The sequence below is a fragment of the Manis pentadactyla genome, chromosome 8 (assembly GCF_030020395.1).
Source record: "Manis pentadactyla isolate mManPen7 chromosome 8, mManPen7.hap1, whole genome shotgun sequence".
NCBI lineage: Eukaryota > Metazoa > Chordata > Mammalia > Pholidota > Manidae > Manis > Manis pentadactyla.
Genome location: NC_080026.1, coordinates 110,693,596 through 110,715,710, shown reverse-complemented (window position 1 = coordinate 110,715,710; position 22,115 = coordinate 110,693,596). Strand labels below are relative to the sequence as shown.

The following is a 22,115-nucleotide window of genomic DNA, read 5'->3' as shown; positions in this document are numbered from 1 at the left end:
CTGGCTGCTTGTTGTTGCCGTGGGCAATGTCTTCCAGACTTTCTCAGGTGATTAGAAGACCCTCCACAGGTACTTATTTAAAAATTCATATTTTGGGGCTCCAGCCTACTCAATCAGAATGGGAAGGAGCCCAGGAACATGTATTTTTAATAAGCACCCCTGGTGATTTTCATGTTTAACAAGTTTGGGAAACAGTAGCTCAGGAATAGTTCTTGGCATTTGGCTACAGTGATATCCCAGTATATCAACAATTCCAAAACAAGATGAGATGTCACCAAGTTCATCAGCAGTATTTGACCTGACACCATTAATGTAGGGTGACATTGCACCAGAATGCCCCAGGGGCATTTCTTAGTGGCCTTAGCAAATCCATTCGTTATTTTAGTGTGTAATTCTAGTCTCAAGGCTGATTATCTGTTCAAGGCCCTCTGCCTTTATTAGAGACATAGCTATCTAATGAGCATGATGTCTTGGTGTGAGATGCAGTGTATGTGGAATTCAAATATGACTTTAAAATGCAAATTGTTTTAATTTGCTAAAAGCCAGTAATGAAGGCAGGACCTCTTACTTACATAAAAAAGTTTTGGGAAATGATGTGAAGGAAATATATTTAGGAATCCGCTAATGGTTCTTTCCTGCTGTGGCCATTAGGGAGCATATTAAACAGGGTGGTTAGACAAGTTCTGTGATTCTCTGTAAGAAAAATTCTGTAGGTGATGAGACGTCACCCAAGATGAACTTCCCATTTCTCTCTGTGATGTAAGAACAGAGACACTGCAAAACTAGGTACTTCGATTGTACTAAGCTCCTTCCTGGTTCATTTGGACTTCATAGGAACAGGCTCAGTTGGCTTTTAGCTGCTGCCTCTGTCTCCAAGCTTACTGATCTCTGATCACTTAGCGAAAGTTGTGTTTCATCACCTTCAAAACAGGTCTGAAATCAAGGCACTGGTTATGCCATTTAAGTGTCTCCCAACACGGACAGAGAAGGATGGTGAGAATTTTGTTCTTCCAAACGAGAAGTGCCAAGGCTCCTGTCCCATTCTGCCAGTGGGGTCCACATCACCCCATACAGGTGCAGCATTTACCGCACGGCATTTCCTTGCATAGGATCTGTCTTCTCCATTCTGCCATCAGTGCTAGGCTGGGGTTGTGTCAGTGCCATCTTCCCCTATCTCGTGCTTGACATATAGTAGGTCCTCAATACATATTTGTTAACTGAATGTTTGAGTTGGATTTTTTCATAGGCCTGTAGAACTACTTAAATCCTGCTAGTTCCTAGATCTACTGCCAAGGGAAAATGAGCATCACAGTGTCCTTAACAAAGGCTTACAGGTGCTCTGGGGTGCAACCCGGGCAGTGGGATTTTTTTTGTTTCCTGAGTGATTCTAGCAGGCAGCCTAGTGAAGAATTAGTGCTCTAGGCAGTGCTTCTCAAGCTGTAATGTGCACAGAAATCTTGCTAAAAATGCAGATTCTGATTAGGTCCAGAGCCTGAGATTCTGCATTTATAACAAGCCAGAGCTTCACTGTGAACTGAGCTCCTGAGCCTGCCTTCTGTTCTGAGCTTCATCTGTTAGTGGTCCATGCCCTGCCCACCATTCTGAAGGCACCTGGGACTGGAGCAAGAACTACCCCTAAGCAGCGGCTTGGCCAAGGGCTAATCTTCAGCATGTGGAGGGAAAAACCCAATTGTCATAGGGAAAATGCCAGGTCAACTATTGACTAGCAGATAAATACATAGTGAAGGCTGGAAGTTTGAAGTGTCAATATATATATAGAAAAGCATGAGAAAGAGCAAAAGAACGGTGAAGCTGAGTGAATCTGTGCTGACCTGAATGAGGTGTTTCAGGTGCTCAAGGGCTCTGCGGATGCCACATCCCCATCACCCGCTTGCCCTTTAAATCAGTGCTGTTCCAGCCAGGATGCCCATGCAACCCCCTGGGGATCATTTGAAACCCCCGCCCCCCCATGTCCAGTCTATACCTCCTGCTAACTGAGCCAGACTTCATGGGGTTTGACTGGTTGAGACTGCATCCTTGTTGCAGTGAGCTGCTAAGTGGAGAACCTCCCCAGCACTGGGATCTGTAAGCTCACATGCTATAATGTCTCGTGAGGGTACATTTACTAACAAAGTTTCTCAAGGGTTTCGGTGCACATTCGCAACTGTTTTATCATGTTATCTTTACAGTGGGCTCACTTTACACATGAGGAACTCGACCTGGAGAGTGAGAGAATTCAGGCATCACCGAACACACAGAACCAAGGGGTGGCTCCCCCTCACCTCCTCTCACTGCCTATGGGAGAAGTGGCTCATGAAACATTACCTCAGGTTGTCACCTGCCTCTGCCACTTCATGAGACAGCCCAAGCTGCAGGCCAGCCACAAAGGACTGGAGGTGAGCCAGCTCCAGGGCCCTCCAGATCTCCTCATCTGAGTAGCTGCTGAAAGGGTCTAGGTTCATCCTCAGGCTCCCAGAGAACAGGATGGGCTCCTGCAAGTCAAGGGATGAAGGGGCTATTGAGACTGACAGAGAGGGACTCCAGTTCTTTGTGGCCAAGAGAAAGCAGGTAGGACCGGTCTGGGATGGAAAGCGGGTTAGTGGTCAAGCGTGTGCGAGGTTCCCCGGTTTCAGAGCAGCCTCCAGCCAGGGAGCTAAGCACAGGATTAGGAGGAGTCCTTGGTTTGTTTTTGTTTTTCATTCCGACCTTAATTTGTGGATTTCCAGATTTGCCTCAGCATCTCTCAAGAAGGGAAGAGGAATATCCCACATTCCCAAATGAAGACTCATGGTGTGGAGGTGAAGGGATCAGGAGTGGGCAGAGGAAGGGATAATACAGTCACAGGAGAAGAATTTTTATGCATTTGAGGAGGCTGGAGAAGAACATGCATCAAACAGAGCAAACAGCCAACCGTTCCCCCCCCCCCCGCCCCCCCCCAGAGAGCTGGCTACAGCGCTCCAAGGAGGAATGGTTCTAAAGAGAATCCGCAGGGGGAAGCCTTCAGGGCAGTCCTTCCTGGTAGGGTCCGGAGAGGAAGCCCAAGGGAAGCCTTTCCTGCTGACACACTAAGCATTCCTCTTGCTGGCAGAATCCTGCAGCAAATTCCCTCTCCTACCTTTTAGCCACACCAAATGGGAGTATAAAGCTTAATGTTTCGAGCTTCAGCAGCAAAACTGCTAATGCTGATTACAAAGGTCTCCAGAATCTTGATGGGCTATAGAAATGCTAAATAAGCATCTGTGCTATTTGACTGCTGTTGTGGTACTGCCACCTGCTGGTTAGACACCCGCAGTCACATAAGCATATTACCAAAAAAATGCAAAACATACATTTCTAAGTTCTAGAAACAATTCATCCTAGGGAACCAGCTTATGTGTCCTGGGTAGGCTTCAGAAATGACACTGCTAAGTGAATACACATGAAGAAGAAGTTGCATATGTTTCCTAAAGAACAATCTGACCCCACTGCTGTGCAGAGTAAGTTCGAGAGCTCACCTGGGGGATGATGGTCAGTTTCTCTCGGAGATCGTGGAGCCCAATGGAAGCAATATCTACCCCATCAATGGTGATCTGGCCACCTTCAGCCTCTAGGATTCTGAAGAGGCCATTTGTCAGGGATGACTTCCCAGCTCCTGTCCTGCCCACCACACCAATCTGTAAATACAGTCCTTTTGCCTGTTAGTTCACCATGTAATTCTTTGCAGGGGAGAAAGTTTAGCCTGGGGCATTCACAGTCACAGGTGGAAAGAGGCGGTGATGGGGCACTTCAGCTCTGAGATGTTAAACTTATTTTGGTTTTGGTGGGGAAAAACGTGTTCGGATGTCAGAAAAAGATGGCCTTTGCATCCTAAATTGCTGCTTGCTGAGAACTACAGTGACTTTTGGAGATGGGCACATCAACAGCTGTTGTTATAATGATCAGAAATTACAGGTATGCTTTTTTGTTATTTTTTTAAATCATCAGTTCAAAGTGAGAAGGGAAGGATTGATCGGGCCTGCCATCAATCAAGAATCAGTCCCTGACGTGGACCTGAGCATCCTTAGCTATACATTGTTTGGTCCTATGTCAGGCCTCAAGTCTTGGGAAGCAAGAACACCATAGGCAGGTGCCGAATTTTGCAGACCAGGGGAACCAGGCCATTCTCTTTCTTCAGGGAAAACCTCCATACTGCTGTTCTTGCCAGTTCCTTCCCCAGAACAGGCGCTTCTGACTTCCTCTCTACATGCTGTGGCCCTTTCAGGAAATGAGCCTGTCAGTCACCGGAGAAGAGGATGCAGCAAGGAGGCAGAGAAGGGCTGAGCAGAAAGCCCCCTATGGCTCCAGGAAGTCTGTGTGATTCCGTGTCAATGTCCTGCGTCCCTGTACCTCCCCAGGGTGGAGGGAGTGTCCTGACCCTCTCCCCCCGCCAGAATGACAAGAGCCCGGAGTTCAGCTGCTCTCCACTTCAGTGTCTAACTGTGCTCTGATCACAGGACTCGCATGCAGGCCTTTCTTTGCTCCACCTACCTTCTCTGCACTCCTAATGTTACAAGTGATCCCTTTCAGGACCAGATCCAACTCAGGCCGGTACCGTACTTGGTAGTTGCTAAACTGGATCTCCCCTTTGCTGGGCCAACCTGCTGGAGGCCTTTTATCAGTCACCCAGGGTGCCTGCAAGGGGACAGGAGGAGAAGAGCTTAGTCCTGGGTAGCCTGCAGAAATGACACTGAAGGACTGAAGGTAACTCACTGAAGGGTTCCCAGGGGACCCAGGTCACAGAGTAGGAAAAGGACAGTAGTGTCCTACCACCTGTGGGCATCTGCACTGAGTAGACTGAACTAGACTGGTACTTCCAGAAGGTTCCTACCTTATTCAGTTAAAGAAACTCTACCCCATGAGGTTGCTCTGGGAGCTCCAGAATGAAGCCACCACTTAAACTTGGTAAATTCTAAGACCCTGAGCTAGAGCATTGGAGACTTCAGGAAAACCCTTACATCCCTATGTGAAATCTCTTGTCGAGGTCAAGTTGCCCTCTAGAAGGAGTGACATCTCTCTTTTTACCTTGTCCCTGGGTTCCTCTAATTCCTCCTTACCTCATTTTCCACTTTTATGTACTCATTTATTCTCTCAACAGCCACAATGTTGGTTTCTACTTCTGACGACATCCTCACTAGCCAGTTCAGGGTCTGTGTGATCTACAGAAAAACCAGAAGACTAAAGATCATCTCAGGCTCAGAAACCAATTCAAATAACCAAACCACAAGGTCAATCCAGTGCCTAATTTGTATGCAGCACTATGCCAAGCTCTGAGGGAGCAAGGAAAGGTACAGATGATAGTTCTCACCATTCTGGGGGAGGAATGGATGGAGGACAATCAAGTGCTTGACTGTGAAGGTAATGTGAGCTTGGGGTGGCCTGGGGTTAACGCTGGGGCTGGAGAAGCTAGCCCTTGGTGTAGTAGGACCAGAACCAAGTCCTTAGTGGGAGGGGCAATGGGTGGCATTCCACAAGTGGGGAAAGCAAAAGGAAGGACACAGGGTAAGAAAATGCTTCCAAAGCGCTGCCACCTCTCTTTGCTCTCAGTTAACAAGAGCTCAATTGAGAGCCAGCCCTCAAGGTAGGACATCCACGAGGGGCCCTTGTCCTCCTTCACCCCAGTAACCTCCAGCTGCCTTCCTGCTGTTACCAAGATACGTTTAACACCAGTAACAGGGTTGTCATGATCTGGGCCAGGCTAGAGTCCCAAGGATCTATGAATTACTCAGATGCAAGCTTCTTTCAGACAAAGACACCAGGGATTTTTCACTGAGCCAATGGTGGTTAGAGAGAGGAGGGCACAGGATCATGGGGAAAGGAGTAAATCACTTTGTGTAGACTGAACCATATGAACTTGATATTTCAGTGTTTTTGTTTTGGCCCAGTCTAACAGTTCTCTAACTCTTACTCCATCTGCCCTAGGATAGTAAGCCTAGAAATGAGGTGGTGAAGGGGCAGCGGCAGAAGGAACTGAGTAACTGATGAACAACAGGGTCCTTTTGGGTGTCCTGCCACGGTTGCCTTGGGCCTTATTAACTCTACGGAAGGTCGCACCAAATAGAGCCTGCTGGTAGCTATTCACACCTTTAGTATATGAGTTCAGAAGATGCCATGAAAGATGGCCAAATGACTCATTAAATGAATGTCATTTTTTGAACATTTACTGTAGTGCCAACCACTGTCCTAGGTGCTAGGAAATAATGTCTAACAATTTCCCCTAGTTATGCTAGGGATGCATTATTGTATTCTGTGTTCTTTATTAGCATTAACTCTATTCTGTGATTTAAGAAGCACAAACATAGGAGAAGTTATTTGTTCAGAAGGCTTTCTGGTTACTGCTATATTATGGAAAAGAAATTCATTTATTCTCTTTTGACTAGAATCAAGCAAAAAGTCAAAGAGGGAACTATTATACTGAATCATATCAAACTGCTTTCTTAATTCCAAATGCAACAAAATTTATATCCATTTTCCCATGTGACACTGGTACCAAGTTAGAAAAGGTAAGGAACATGTCTGTGGGTTACACAAGTAGCAAGAGATGGAGCCAGGGTTTGAGCCTTAGTCTCCTCTAGCACCTCTGGATCTAGAAAGGAATTAAGAGCACAGACTCCATAGTATACTCTCTAAGCGATTTAAGAATAACCATTAGTTTAACCATATTCCCAGGCTTCAGACTCACATTGAGTGCATTGGACAGAACAAAGCCCACAGTGTCCCCACTTAGGCTATCTCTATAAATAACCATCAGCAAGGATGAAAAGAAGATGATCAGGTTTCCAACCAGCTCCAGCCGAACCGCAAGCCACCTGTAGGGCAACAGAACCAGAGACAGGTGTCACCGATCTCCAACTTCCTTATCTTAACCGGAAACCTAGGTACTCATAAAACATTCTAAGAGGGATTGAATTGGGAGGCTGTGTTCTTAGGAGATGCCTCAGTTTGACTATACCATGTGTTCCTAACATCTTTTAAATTGGATTTTAGAAAATAAATTGTAGTTTAAGGATACTAAAGGAGTTTGCTAAACTAAGGGAATCCTATGGCTCAATGTCTCCCAAACTCACCAAATCATAAGAATCGTCTAGGTCAATTGTTAAAAATACACAAATTCATGGAAAAAATTTCTTGGACTCCTTCAGGAGATTCTGACTTGGGGGGAGTAGAATCTGCCTTTTTAACAAGCGTCCCAAGTGATTTCGTTTGAGTAGGCAATGTGGAAGCCACTCAAGAACTTTCACTTCCTGAAGAAGACCTCCCTCCTTCAAGGACATGCCACTTTGTGCCAGGCTGAATAATGCTGGAGCAATGAGGAATGCTCACCTTGCTCGGGGATGCTTGCAGGGTGGGCGGGAGCTTTCCGTTTCTGCCATCACTGATTTTCCCTTAGGGTTTCCAATTCCCCTGCCTCAACTCTGCTTCTTTTGCTACCCTGCAAAGAGTGTCCTGACTATGGAGGATCGCACGTCACTCTCAGGGAAGCAGAGAATGTCTGGGTCACTGGGAGACAGGTTGTGTTCCAGCCATTGTGAAAACAAAGAAAATGAGATTTTCCTCAGCGAGGTCAAGGCCATTCACCCAGCTCAGTGAATGGTAGAGCAGGCACAGGGACCCAGACTCTGACTAAAGCTCATGCTTTCTTTTCTCTCCTTCCAAGACAGCATGCTCGTCCAGACTAAGCCTCACATTGCTGGCCATTCCTGCACTCTCATAGCTAAGGTCAAACAAGCAGAACCCCAAAGCACCTGTTGGAGGTAATCCAGGAGTAGACACACTTCTGGTTGGTGTCAATCCCCACCTCACTGCGTTTTAGAAACCGCTGCTGATGCTCAAAGGCACGGATGACAGACAAACCTGACACAGTCTCACTGAAGTGGGAGTAGATTGGGGACCTGGTGATAGAGTCCAGACGTCTCAGCTGGCGGGAAGTGGCCATGTAAAGTATCTGGACCCCAAAAATAAAGAATCAGTTAGTCACACAACCATATCCATTGTCGTAGCTCTTCTTTTGTGGCTATGACCCAGTGCTCTTCACCTTGATGGCCACCGCCCACATCTGAACAGGACAGAAGCCTCCAGCCTCACGTCTGGCTGGAGGAATGATGAGAGAGGCCCAGAGGAGGAGGATGGTGGGAGGGTTTGGGTCAGTGGGGAGCAGAGGAGGAGGAAAGTGTGAAGTCTGTAGCCTTAGAGGTAGAATTTCCAAACTATGTGAGGAGTTTCGTCAGCCTAATCCATGTTCTCTGCAAGAATCTGCATGTACCCTCCAAATGGCAGTTTTTACAGGAGTTAGAAAAATGATCTCCAAAAGGATTTTGCAAATGCAGCTGGGACCCCAGGGGTGTGGAAAGTGGAAACGGGCAGGAAAAGAATAGAGAAAGGTAAGCTAAAGTTTGGATAAAAATGGAATAGAATCAGGTAAATGATCTAAACTGTGCCTTGATGATGTGGGAAGGTAAAGATAGCTCTAGAGGTGTGTGCAAGGTTTAGGGTCAAAACTGGCACTGGATGTAGTAGTGAGGGCAGGCAGACTTTCTGAGACATGAGGGCTGAAGGGTGAGGTTCAGGGAATGGGTTAATGGTGCTACTAGATTCTGTGAAGATTTGTTGAAACCAGGGAAGAGCTGGACATTAAGAGTCATAATTCAAAATCCTATACCTGAAAGTTTCCTTTAATATCGTGTTTCTTAGTTGTTGCTTTGTTATTAACAATTGAAAGACGGTTACTGAGATGACAGTGTGCCTGAGGAATTCAACACAAACCACAGGCCACAAGGCTGCCTGTGACTGCAGTCCGCAGAATTGTTTTTCTGAGGTGAACATTTCATCCCAAAAACAACTGGTAGGACAACAGTTCTCTCCACAGCCTCCCTCCCTCTGTCACTTCTTATTATGAGCATGGAGTCCCTTCCACTTGCTCCAGTTTTTCTATGAGACTTGGCCCTTGAGCTACCTGCTCCCTTAACACATTAGAATTGAGCCTAAGCCATTGCCGTTCACCAAAACTGTCCCTGAAGGGAAAGGAGATCTAGCTCCTGCTGAGAGCCGTCTCTAAGTAGGCAAGCTAAGGCCAGCCAGAGAAACAGCCATGGCATGGCTCTTCTAGGAGTGACCAGAACCGAACCACTGTGTGTGTGTGATCTCCAAGATTTTGTCCACAGCCAACCTCAAAGTAGATAAGATCCAAACATAAATCTGCCCACTTAAGCTTCCCTGGGGGCCGCAGTTGAGGTGAGGTTTGCTGTGACCATATACCAATTGGTGCTGACACTTCACCTTCAGACAGTGTCCTGTGGCCTCCTCAGTGTATCATATGACTAAATGACAAAGATGCTGGAGAGAAGCAAGTGACTATCAATAAGCAAAAGAGAAGATTCTCAGGAAGGAGCCTAGGCTTTTCTAAGTAGAGAGGAGACCTAGCCATTTCCAAACCCACCTGAACAGACACATAAACGATGGTGAGAGGAAGGATGATGAGGATGAAGACTGGGGCGGCCATGCAGATCATGACAAGGGTGCTGATGATCCCCAGGAAGCACAAGACCCAGCTGCGCAAGGACATGGGGAGGGTATCATCCACCGTGGAGATGTCCTAGGGACACACCGTCAGGAGAAATGACACATCAGTGAGTTCCTATGACATTTTATATCTTCCCAACTCCGGCTAGGCACTGGTTTGACTGGAGGTTCCCAGTGACTCCTTTATTTGTTTAATGATGTTCATTTGCAATGGACTGTTCGGCTGCTCACTCCAACAGCCAATCTCATTTCCATAATTTCTTCATCTTTCTAAATCCCTCCAAACAGATAGAGCAGTCATCTTTCACCATTTTCAATAGATTTGGCAAAGATCTTCATTCTTCTTAGTGAAATTTCCATTTGTCAAATTTATTAAACAGTTTATAACCATTGAAAGCTAATAAACCTTAAAGGTAAATCTTCCTATAACTGAGCCAATTCAATTATTCTAACTTTACACAAGTCCTAGTTCCACTGATGACCTAGAACAGAGCCTGGTACATGATGAGGATTCAGTACACATTTATTTGGAGGCTTCAGTCAACAAGCTCTGTCTCTCACCCTTGACTGAGGAACCATCCTCTACCTGGGAAGTTGTTTCTCTACCCAACATAGAGCTTCAAGGGTAGTGGGAGGTGCAGACTGAATGTGACCCCTGCCTAGCCAGTGTTCTAACTAAGGAACCCAGAGGTGACAGATGGGTTTTACTGCCATATCACCTTCATGTCATGTTGAATAAATGAGCAAATTAATGGATGGACCGACGGGTGGATGGATGGATGGATCAATGGACAGGTTAGTATACGCAGGAAGCCTGGCTTCTATTTTGGGTTTCCCTTGCCTATATTTCTTATAGATTATATTGGTTCTAGGATTAGTAATATGTGAGTATCAAGGTGAGTCCAATTATCACCATAGTGTCCCAAACTGAGTAAGGGATATCATTTTCCCAAGAGAATCCTGAAGAGTAAATGATTCCTTAGTCTAATTTACCTTCCCAAAGTCACATTGGAGTGCAAATAATGTATATCCAGGCTTGGCAGAAAAGAAAAATCCTTACCAGCTTCAGTTCTATGCAGATTACTTTTGACCCCCACCCCAGACAGATTCTCCATCTTTCTTTCCTCCACCCTTCCTCATCTCCTCTTAAGAGCTTAGCCATTGGTTCTAGAAGACCCTAGATAAGACTCTTCTTAATAGGCCTGAGACACCTCCCCAAGAAAATTCACTATAAAATTAATGACAGTTTCCTTTTTCATGCACAAGCAGTTAGAAAAATACCACTATTGCCTAAGTAAATCACAGTAAGATCTCCATTTCTTTTTCAGGAATTAACTCTATTTATATTACAAGACTGGAAGTGGTATAATCTTTGCAAAATTCCTGTGAGAAATCTCCCATCCAAGATTATGTACTTTTGTAGGTCCTATTAAAGAGCAGAAATACCACTGAAATTGTCTCCAGTGACACCAGGCCCACCATTTTTGTCCCAGAGGAAGGTGATAAATGAAGGCCAGTCACCTGCCCACTTCTAAGCAGTCATAATGTCCTCAGAACCTGGCTGTGGGTTGTGAGCTAGCCTTTCTGTATCTGCTCCAAGATGGAAGGATCCAGAGCTGCTCATTTTTAAAAATGTGCTCCCTTTTCTATAAACAGAGGGCTGAAAACTGTGCTGATAATAGTTGAATATTACTCAGAATTTTCTGTTTCTGTCTCTGTTCCTAAAATTTCATTCTCATGTGCATTAGGAATCAATGAATTTGGTCTGGCCCATGGAAGAGAGCCATCTGTTATCTTAATATGTACTGAGCATCCCAAAGCCTAGTACAGTCCTTGGTTCATAGAAGATGCACGATAAATGTTGCTGAATGAATGAATGAATGCTCATGGTTCCAGAATCTGCAGCAGATGGAAACAATGTTTAAAAACCTCATTAAAATTATAGGTGGCTCTCTTCCATAATCCAGACCTAATTTACTTATTTTTAAAGCATCAAAGATGGAAGTTTCAGGAATGGCGTGAGAGACCAAGCAAATGGTTATACTGTTATCCCTTTTACTCACTGTCACAGCCAGTGATAATGCTTTTACTTGTGTTTTCCTCTGCAGAGTAATCCTTCTCATTCTCCTTCTACTGCCACCCCCCACCCCCCGCTCTACACCCACCATCTCCCTGGCTAACTTCCATGATTTAACACCAGTCTCACCTTTTCTGACATTTCCCACCCCCAGTCACCCAGACTGCATAAATACCTTTCTCCTCTGTCACTCTTCTGTACTCCCAGAGTACGACTGTACACATCACTGCTATTGGTTTTACCACATTCTATCATAATCCTTTATTTCCTTGGCTGTCTCCCTCACAAAATGGTAAGCTACTGAAAGGGTCAGAGCTGTTCATCCCTGCATGCCCAGGACACATGGGACCTCACACAAGGTACTCAAGAAATATTTGCATTCTTGGACAAAAGAATTGGAACTGCACAGTGTTGCTTAGGGGGACACGGGAATATTTCCCTGTCCGAAATAGAAAGATTGCCAGCATATAAACACAACATCTCTCAGCCTTTGAGATACTTACCCCAGCAAACCTGTTCACAATCCGGCCTGTGGGTGTTGTGTCAAAAAAACGCATGGGTGCTCGGATGATATTATTCAGTAGTTGTTTGTGAAGGATGTTTGATGCATGGGTGGAACCACGGGCACTCCAGAGATTTGCTATGAGCACAAATACACCTAGAAATGGAACCGAGTTAGTTATCAGCATGCACAGGGATCCCTGGAGACCCGTGCCAAGGATACAATGGCAGTGTTTTTCTGAGTCCAGGCAAAGCGCACAGACCACACAGATTCTGTAAGATGGCTGTCAGAGCCGTCCAACATACCTTGAATTACTCCCAGAGCTCCATAGACACCAACTCTCATGTCCCTCTGAGAGGCTGGATAGTTGGTGCTGTTGAAGGCTTTAGAGTCATTGGTCCAATTACTGAGCCATATGTTGGATCCAATAAAAGCCGCAGAATTGATCATATAGGCAAAGACGATGAAGAATATCGAATACCATCCTACTGCTCGTAGATATTTCAGGTAGATGGAGAACTTCACCTGCAAAGCCCCCACCTCAATATAAGTAGAATTCCTAATGGCTTTTGGTGAGGAAATACCTAAAATACCAATTACGGGGTAAGTGGAGTTTCCTGGAAAAGTGGTTAGAAGGTAGCGAATTTGGTAGCCTAAGGTCATCATTTCTGCTTTGGGCCAGGATAATAATCAATGCTGAAGTTCAGTGTAGGGTAAATAAACCCTCAGATTATTTGTGAGCTTCTAGATGAAATTAAGAGGGGAAGATATAAAAACAGAGTGGGACAGATGGGGTTACAGTGTGTATACCTTGGAATTGTTTTAGTAATTTAGATTTCAGATAAGACCTTAAATTTAAGACCGTGGTTTTACGTTTTCTGAATTTGAATTGAATGCTCTGAGACTGATATATTAGTGTTCACTAGCTCCCAGAATTGCATCTCAAAGCTGTTTTGTTTTCTCTACATATCAGAATGGAATCAAACCCTCATGAAATGTGGTATAAAGATCATCACAGGCAACATCATTCTTCATGGAGAGCACAGGGCCTCTACTAACATTTCAATGATGAACTCAAAGATTTGCAAAGCACATAAGACAGATCCCTCCTATAAATATGTATTCAAGCCATCAAACTTTAAAATGTTTGGATCCCAAGCCTTATATCACCTCTAATGGTACTTATTATTGTGGAGTCACCTTTCCAGTTTGTATGAATTCTTTCTCGATCAGTCTCTGTCCTTTCACTGGTGCTTCATCTTCCTTCAAGGTCTTCACATTCCGAGTTTTCAGGGAGAGTTTCAGGGACTTTGGATGCCTTCTGCTGGACCTAGAACTGAAAGATTGAGGGGGAAAAGTTTTCCTGAGATGTAGATGCATCCTAAAGGTCTTGCATGCAGATGTCACAGTTGCTCTGCTTGCATCAAAGTGCATTTCTGAGCAGTTGGCCATGGGGGAAACACACCACCCCAATCCTCTCCGCCACACAAAGAAACAAAAGGAAGAGATGGGACTGTCTATGGTGCCCACTAACTCAGGAAAAGACCACACAGAAAAGGAGAATGACCAAATGGAAATATGGAAGTTATGTGGGCTGCCAGCTGAACAGATAACCAACCTGTGTCTAAGTGTTTGATGGAGGCTGTTCTCTCTCTTCATGGTCAAGGAGGCCGCATCCTCAGGGATTTCCTCCATACTGGGCATTAGCCCGTAGTCATTTTCTTCTTCACTGTCCTCATTGACTAGGAAACATGTCAAAGGTTAGGGAGAAGACTGCATAGAGCTCTCACAGCCCTATGAACATGGAGAGAGAATAATTTCTGATCTTGCTGGCCTCAGCAAGAGATCCCAGATGTACATATCTTTTACTCCAGAATTACTGCTTATTAGTACATCTTCTTATTGAGAAATATCAGGTTAAAAGAGAGATGAATTAATATTTCCACTGGAAAAGAAAATGGCCTAAAAGAGAAAATTATTCCCAGAAGCTCCTAAGTTCTTTTGGAGCAGAAAATAACTTTTAAAAAATTTAATTTATTTATTTTGATATCATTAATCTACAATTACAGAAAGAACATTATGTTTACTAAGTTCCCCCCTTCACCAAGTCCCCCCCACATACCCCTTCACAGTCACTGTCCATCTGCGTAGTAAGATGCTGTAAAATCACTACTTGTCTTCTCTGTGTTGCACAGCCCTCCCCGTGCCCCCCCTACACTATACATGCTAATCGTAATGCCCTCTTTCTTTTTCCCTACCCTTATCCCTCCCTACCCACCCATCCTCCCCAGTCCCTTTCCCTTTGGTAACTGTTAGTCCATTCTTGGGTTCTGTGATTCTGCTGCTGTTTTGTTCCTTCAGTTTTCCTTTGTTCTTATACTCCACATATGAGTGAAATCAGAAAATAACTTTTAAGGGCTCTAGTAGATAAACAGGAGTCACAATTCAACATAATTGATTAAAGAGGTGAGTGTAAATTAAAAATGCTCTTCTGGGAATGCAAATAATTTGAAAACTTCTATGAATTTAAAGCACTTAAAAAACATATTGTGAAAGTAACAAAATAAAATGTAAAAAAAAAAAAAAGCCTGGGCATCAGTGGGAATCGTAGAGGAAGGGCCTCTGGAAATTGGTACCTCCATAAAAGCAATGAGAATACTAGCAAAAAATTGTTAAAATCAACTTTTTCATAACTCTGAAATTAATCAAAGGCCTGCAACAATCCGTGGAGCATTTATTTAAGAAAAATGATTCCATTTCAGAAAGAACAGTAAGCTTTGTGATAGTTTAATTTGCCCCATTCCATCTCCCTCTCCTCAGATCTGCTGTACCCTAGAACAGCCTCACAACCATGGTAACCATGAAACTAGCAGCCTAGCAGCTGCTGGAGGGAACAGAATTGTTTTGAACCTCCTGAAAAGCTTAGTGCCTGGAGAATTGTCATTATTTGACCTATCTGGCAGTTTCCAGGAAAACCCCATTCACAGAACTTGTCTTTTTTGGATGTGACTTAGAGCTTGCTCAGACCATCAGCATTCCAGAGCAGATGGCCATGGGGAAAACACACTACCCTACCCCTCCTCCCTACGCAAAGGAACAAAGGAAAAGCTGGAACTGTCCGTGCTGTCCTCTAACTCAGGAAAAGCCCACACAGAAAAAGAGGATGATCAAATGGAAATATGGAGGTTATGAGGGCTGCCAGCTGAACAGATGACCAGCAATTGTTTAGCATCACAGCTGCCTTAGATGTGATGACAGTTGGGGCAAATAAGAAGCTGACCTAAGATTGAAAAGGAAAACTTGGACAGTAAGATATCCATAGGGAGTTGGATATGGTAAGTATGTTCCTGGAAACCTAGAATGTCATATGCACATGTAGGGTTGTGCACACACCCAAGAAAGGCTTGAGAAGGCCTTATTCTCTTACCTCTGGCTAACCTTCAGGCTCTGTGCAAGCAGGAAACAAAAGCTAAGGCAGAACTGTAAACTGCCTCCTGGAGTATTGAAGACATGCTCCTTCCCTCCCCACCAACACACACACACACACACACACACACACACACACACACACACACACACACACAGCCTCTGAGGAGAGGCTGAGTGACTCACTGCTTCCAGGCACTTAAGGAAATCTCTGTCCAACCATTAACTGCCCACTAACCAAGCCAACAGGGCAAAGACTTCAGTGGTCACATATGACAAAGAATACAGACTTAACAGAATTATTCAGGAAACTAAACAGAAGGAACAACAACCACAGACCCCAGCAGAAGAGGGATGGGAGAGACATCTTATTTCCAGAGTTGTTCTATTATTTAAAATGAGCAGTTTTCAATAAAAAACTGTGATACGTACAAACAAGCAGGAAAGAATGGGAGCATACATGGGAAAAAAGCAGTCAACAGAAACTGGCTGAGGAAGCACAGGCCTTGGGTTTACTAGACAGACTTTAAATCAACCATCATAAATACCCTGGGAGAACGAAAGGAAACCATGTCTAAAGATCTGAAGGAATAAGATCTTGTTCTCATATGAGAACAAGGTCTCACCAAATAGAAAGCATCAATAAAGAGAGAGAAATCATTCAGAAAGTATAAAATAGAAATTCTAGGGTAGTAAAGTACAATAACTAAAGTGAAAAATTCACTAGAAAGGCCCAACAGCAGATTTGCTAAAGAGATTAGGCATGGCACTTGATCCAGTCAATCATTTTAGCAGAAATGCTGCCACCTTATACTGTAGGGAATAGAGATAAGACAAAATGAAGGAACACTGTCAGACTTCTGGGATTCTACAGACTGTGAGTGAGTCAGCACAACTGCCCAGTCTTGAACGTGCATTATCCGTAAAGAAAAGAGGAAAATGACTTGGAAGGCGGTGCAGAGATTGGCTGGTCCTTAGTTTCAGAGGGTGGGACTATTGCCCAGGGCTACTGCCCACCACCCTAGAAAGCCCAGAGAACACAGCACCAAGCCAAAGAGGATTATTATCAAACCTTAAAATCGATGGAATTTGCCCTGCTAGCTTTGGGGCTGGCTCGGGGCTCATGACTCCCCTTTTCCTTCTGGTTTCTCCCTTTGGACTGGGAATATCTATCCTATGCCTGACTCATTGTGTTTTGATGCAGGTAACTTGTCTGATTTTACAGGTTCACAGATGGAGAGGAATTTTGCCCCATGAGTCCAAGTCTCACCACATCTGATTTATATGAGTTAGATGATGAAGTCTGGGGCTTCAAATTGACAATTAGGTGAGATTTTGGATTTACAGTTGATACTGGAATGATTAAGCCTTTTCAGAGGTTGGGATGAGGTAAATATTTTGCACATGGGAAGAATATGAATTTTGGGGTGCCAGAGGACAGATGTTACAGATTGAACTGTGTCCCCCCAATATTCATATGTTGAAGTCCTAATCCACACTTCCTCAGAATGTGCCCTTATTGGGAAATCAAGTCACTGTCGATGCGATTAGTTAAGATGAGGTCAGACTGGAGTAGGATGTGCTCTTAACCCAATATATCTTAAGTTCTTATAAAAAGGGGAAATTTGGACACAGAAATGCACACAAGGGAGACCATCATGTGAAGAGGGCAGAGTTCATGTGATGTGTCTACAAACCAGGAATGTCAAAGATTGCTGACAAACCGGTAAAAGAGAAGAGGTCTGAAATAGATCTTTCCTACCACCTTCAAAAGAACCAATCCTGCCAACACCTTGATTTTGAACTTCTAGCCCCTGGAACGGTGAGATAATAAGTTTCTGTTGTTTAAGCCACCTAGTTTGTGGTGTTTTGCTATGGCAGCTTATTAGGAAGCTAATACATAGAGCCAATATTCATACAGGTCCCCAGGCCCTCCTGCCCTGCCCCTTTCTGCTGCCATCTTGTGGGCTGTACCTCAAGTCCCAGAACCAACACAACAGCATGCCAGGCACTGCTCAGAAGTGTTTTATCAAAGTTTACCAAAACAAGGGTTTAATGAGCTGTTTTGTAAGCTGCCCTTTGTACATGAAAGATAGAATTCTTCAAAGGGGATGTCTATCCATGCGGGTTTATAACAAAATCCAGAAACTCAGATCCAGGCATGTCAGAAAAAATGTTTAGAATTTTGCATGAGAAACCTGTCCAGGTTGTGGTGATGAGGTTGACTGAGCAGTAACTCAGGGACCAGCACGGGGCATTGTCCTTTGTTTTTGGACCTTAACTCCCCAGGCAGGTGCTTTTTGTGTCCTCCAGGCCAATTCCTGGAGCCTAAGAAGGCTGATGGGAAGCTTCGACTCCTTCCTTTCTGCTTGTTTCTGGTGCCCTTGCCCCACTTCAGGGCTGGCTCCCAATCCCAGTCGCCCAGACCATCCTGTTCTTTGTTCCTGCCGTGTCCCTCCAACGCTTACGGACTTCCTCATTTAGGCCTTTCTTTCTGTCTCTGGTGCACCCAGGGCAGTTTAAAACCGTCATATGCCCTGACCTGGAAGCCTGAACTGTGTTCCCACTTGCAGGCTCTGTAACTACTCGCTCTTCTGACTGACTTCAGGGATGTCCCTGCACCCTCCAGATCATGAGTTCTCGGTCCTGACATCCTGCTGGTGACTGTTACTTGAAGCAGATACCCAGAACAATGGCACATTCTTGGGAAAGATCTCAGGGAATAGCCTGTATTGCTGACCAGAGCTAATTGGTGACCCCAGTGAGGGTGGCATTTGGGGCTATTCCTGTAGTATACTGTGAGACTATGCAACTGCCACGATTTTTATCTGGTTCAAAACACCCAGTGGTTTGGGTATATCAGTTAAGATCCCAAGAATTTAACAGTGCACAATTTGTATCAGCCTGTGAAGTTGTCCAGGAAGTGTGTTTAATGGATTTGGGGTAGGAGGGGTAGGATGTGGGACTTGAGTCAATAGAAGCAGGGCATCCCTAAAAGGGGGCTCCTCATGCCATCACTGTTCCTTCCACAGGGGCTAATTACCCCAATCCTCCAGCCACACCCTTCTAAAGAGAGCCTTTAATTGCATGTCAGAGACCAGATGAGCAAGGGGAGCCCCCAGTTTGGCTCAGGCAGAACGTTTCTATGTGTGTGTCTCTTTACAGTGACACAGAATGGGGAGAGAATGGACTTTGGGTCTCCATATGAGTCCCTTCCAGATCTAGTTCAGTGGATACGGAATTGTTCCAGAGGTAAACAGCAGTTTACCACTCCCACCCCTTCCCATACACAAGTTCTGTCCTGCTCCACACCTCCTCACATACCTGTGGCCTCTCCTTCAGGACCCGTCTGTTTTATGAATGTGTTTAGATTCTTAGCAAACAATCCTTTCTTGGCCAGCAGAGCGCTGTAGGACCCTTTCTCCAAGATGGTGCCATCGCCCAGAAGCACAATCTCATCCACTTGGGGAAGAAAGTGAATGCTGTGTGTAACCAAAAGGCGGGTCTGTAAAAACAACAATAAGCTGTGCTGACTACTTGCTCATGTCTACCACTTTGGGTCCCTGGCTTGATCTATAAAAGGAAAAACAAATGTTTCAATTCACTGTGGGACTTCGTTTCAAAATGTGGCCCTGAGCACATGACCTCTTTTACTTTCTCTTTCCTTTCCAGGGCCTCATCCTAAAACCTGACCCTATACGTAGGATTAGACTTGTGTCATTGTGGGCATATTCAGTTATTTTCCTGTAGTGACAATGAGGTTTGCCCTGTACACATTCTTCTCCAGCTTCCTGGGTAGCCAAGAGTTGGGCTTAGGAATATCATTTGAGATCAAAGTGCGTACAAAACTAGCTAAATAACTAGCTAACTAACTGCCCCTTTCACTAACCAGCTCAGCAATGGCACTAACAAGAATAGCCTGGATTCTTTCAGCATGTTAGAAACACTGTGAGGCAAGAACTTTGTCTTTGGCCCTGGCCCTCCCCCGTGTGAGAGACTTGGCATCCTGTATTCCTGCCTATTTATGAACTACATTGACACAGAGCCACTCAGAGAAAGACACATACTCAGGGATCAGTAGTGAGGTTCAGATAGGGGCCATGGGGTTGAGATGGGCCTCTGGAGAGATAACCCAAGCCCATTGTCTCTGCTGTCTACTTCACAGCCCCACAGCCGATAGGCCCCTTTTATCTGGAAGACCCAGGAGAGGCTCATTTTCAAGTCTCAGCTCAAAGCCAACTCTTCTGGAAGCCTTTCCTGAGCCCCCAGGCAAGACTTGGGTATTCCTTCAATGTCTCCACTGTAGTTCATATAGACTGCATTAAAATAATTATTGTATTATAATATTATTGTTTGCTTTTCTATATGTTTTCCCATTAGATTGTTGCTTGAAAGCAGGGACCAGACCTTTTCATCTATACATCTTTGCAACAAACCAGGCACAGGATGAGTATTCAGTTTATAAATGGAGCCAAGAAGCCTTAAGGACAAAACCCAGGACCAGGAACAGGAGAGAGGGTGAGCTGTTGTTGACTCCCTGATCCAAGAGAGAGAGGCAGAGAACCTCAGTGGGACGGTAGCCCAGCCCACCCTGCCATCCTCTGACTGGGCAGCATTCAAGAAATCTGAAAGGGAAAAGCCAAATATAGATGGAACATTAACTGCCTAGTGCTGAGGGAGGTATTGTAAACTGACAGCCCCCATTCTACACTTGCAGGGGGTGGGGAGCATATTCAAACACTTGTGATATTCAAAACTCCCCCTTTCAGCCCACTGTGTCAGGACAAATGTGCTGACTTGCCCATGGTAAGGAAAGCCTAGTCTCTACCTATAACCAGCTCTAGTGACTTGCTGTAGCCCCTTTATCTGTACTATTTCACAGGGCATTGTGAAAATCAAATGAGACAATGCAATCAAAATGTTAGGCAGAAAATAGATAATAGCAGGTGGAGGGAGAAAAGGCCAGTAAAGCCCACTAAAAGGGACTCAAAGAGTTAACCAGATAAAACCAGAGAGCCAGAAAGGACTCACAGAGTTAATGAGTTAATTAGTTAAAGCTCCAAAGGCCAGGAGCAACTTGGAATGTCCGGATATTCCCCAGATAAAGAAAAGTATTGAGAACAGCCCATGCCTTCATTGTATCAATTAGATCATGCCATTGCAAAATTTACTTTAGCTTGCTAAGAGGACCAGATTATTCTTTAACTTAACCTAAATTCTGTTTTTTCCTCTTCTTCTTGCCCCTAATCAAGTAACTTTGTAACCAAGGTAAGAGACAGACCTGGGAAGTATCAATAAACCTATGTGAACAAAGAATGCTGAAGTCCCAAGCCAACATGGTCACCTAAATAACCCTATTTTTAAGACAAAACTTCTAAGGAATTATGAATCACCTGTATACATCATGCCTTTGCTGACCCTTACCCAAAAAAGCCCTATAAAACCCTAGCCCCCATACGCTTAAGCACACCTCCTCTCTGAGATTGTCCACACTCACCTTTCTTCAAGTGTGTCACTCTCTCTGTCATACTTCAGGTAAGTAGGGAGGGGCTGCTGAGAGCTCTGATTTGGGCTTGCAAGTTCCTGTCGCTTGGGTGACCCAGACAGTTGTATTATCATGCTCCTGAGTAGCCTGCCTGAAAATCTCTTTTCTTTGCTTTTGGGAAGTTCTTAGAACATAATCGCACTCCATCCAGTGCTCTGTGGCTCTCCCAAATCCTGGGGTGGTAGGGACTTAATTCCCATGCCATGCAGATCCAAATAAACACTGGACACCAGGTGACACTGGCTTTAGGAGTTGGCAAGGGATTATGCCCTTATGCTGAGCAGCAGTTCAGTGAGCTTCGCTTTTCTCTCTCTGCTTTTCCTTTCTCTCTGCTTTCTTCAAGTACACCTGCCTTTGTCTATCTTGACTGTAGCTCACTCCTCCCTTGGAGTGTAGTCAAATAAACCTGCCTTTATCTACCTTGACTATGGCTTGCTCCTCTCTTGGACTGCATTCAAATAAAACTTTTGCTCTGCTTCACTGCTGTGTCTCTGCCCTTCAATTCTTTGTTGTGGCAGGGACAAGAACTGAGGAAAATAAACTCAAACCCACTAACAAAAGCAATTAGCATAGGCTCAGAACATAATAAATATTCAAACATGTTAGCTGTATTTCTGTGTTCAGGTAGTCATCCTTTCTAGGCATAATGTTCCTATATCCTGCCAGGGTTCTAGAAAAGTGCCTTCTTAGAGCATAGCCTAACACCTGCAGGAAGATCTGTGTCCCACAAGCCAGATAAGTTATGGGGTCTTCTGAGGATGTTTTCTGACACCAACTAATTCTCTGACACCAGCTGGGTGTCCAACAGTTCAACTCAGTTCGGACACTGACTACTTGGAATTAACATAAACCTCACTGCTTAAGGGCCTATTCCTACAAGACTGCCCTGACTTGGGAAACTAGTTTTAAGTCTTGGGCTGCCTATACTCCTGACCAACTAGCTATAACCCAATAATTCCCACAGCCCCCTCCTCAGATTCAATAATTTGCTAGAATGGCTCATAGATCCCAGGAAAACACTTTACTTATGT

General features: G+C 44.7%; 1 protein-coding gene across 1 annotated transcript in view; it reads right to left on the bottom strand.

Moving 5' to 3' along the window:
- Positions 1–22,115, bottom strand: part of ABCC2 (ATP binding cassette subfamily C member 2) — a 65,675-nt gene that overhangs the window by 6,386 nt on the left and 37,174 nt on the right. Inside the window, exons 19-30 of the mRNA XM_036899075.2 lie at positions 18,864–19,044; positions 13,732–13,855; positions 13,314–13,449; positions 12,419–12,638; positions 12,115–12,269; positions 9,452–9,607; positions 7,761–7,960; positions 6,698–6,824; positions 5,073–5,174; positions 4,507–4,650; positions 3,495–3,653; positions 2,326–2,492 (exon numbers count right to left, since the gene is read on the bottom strand). Of these exons, the coding sequence (XP_036754970.2) occupies positions 2,326–2,492; positions 3,495–3,653; positions 4,507–4,650; positions 5,073–5,174; positions 6,698–6,824; positions 7,761–7,960; positions 9,452–9,607; positions 12,115–12,269; positions 12,419–12,638; positions 13,314–13,449; positions 13,732–13,855; positions 18,864–19,044 (1,871 nt within the window). The remainder of the gene's footprint in view (positions 1–2,325; positions 2,493–3,494; positions 3,654–4,506; positions 4,651–5,072; positions 5,175–6,697; positions 6,825–7,760; positions 7,961–9,451; positions 9,608–12,114; positions 12,270–12,418; positions 12,639–13,313; positions 13,450–13,731; positions 13,856–18,863; positions 19,045–22,115) is intronic.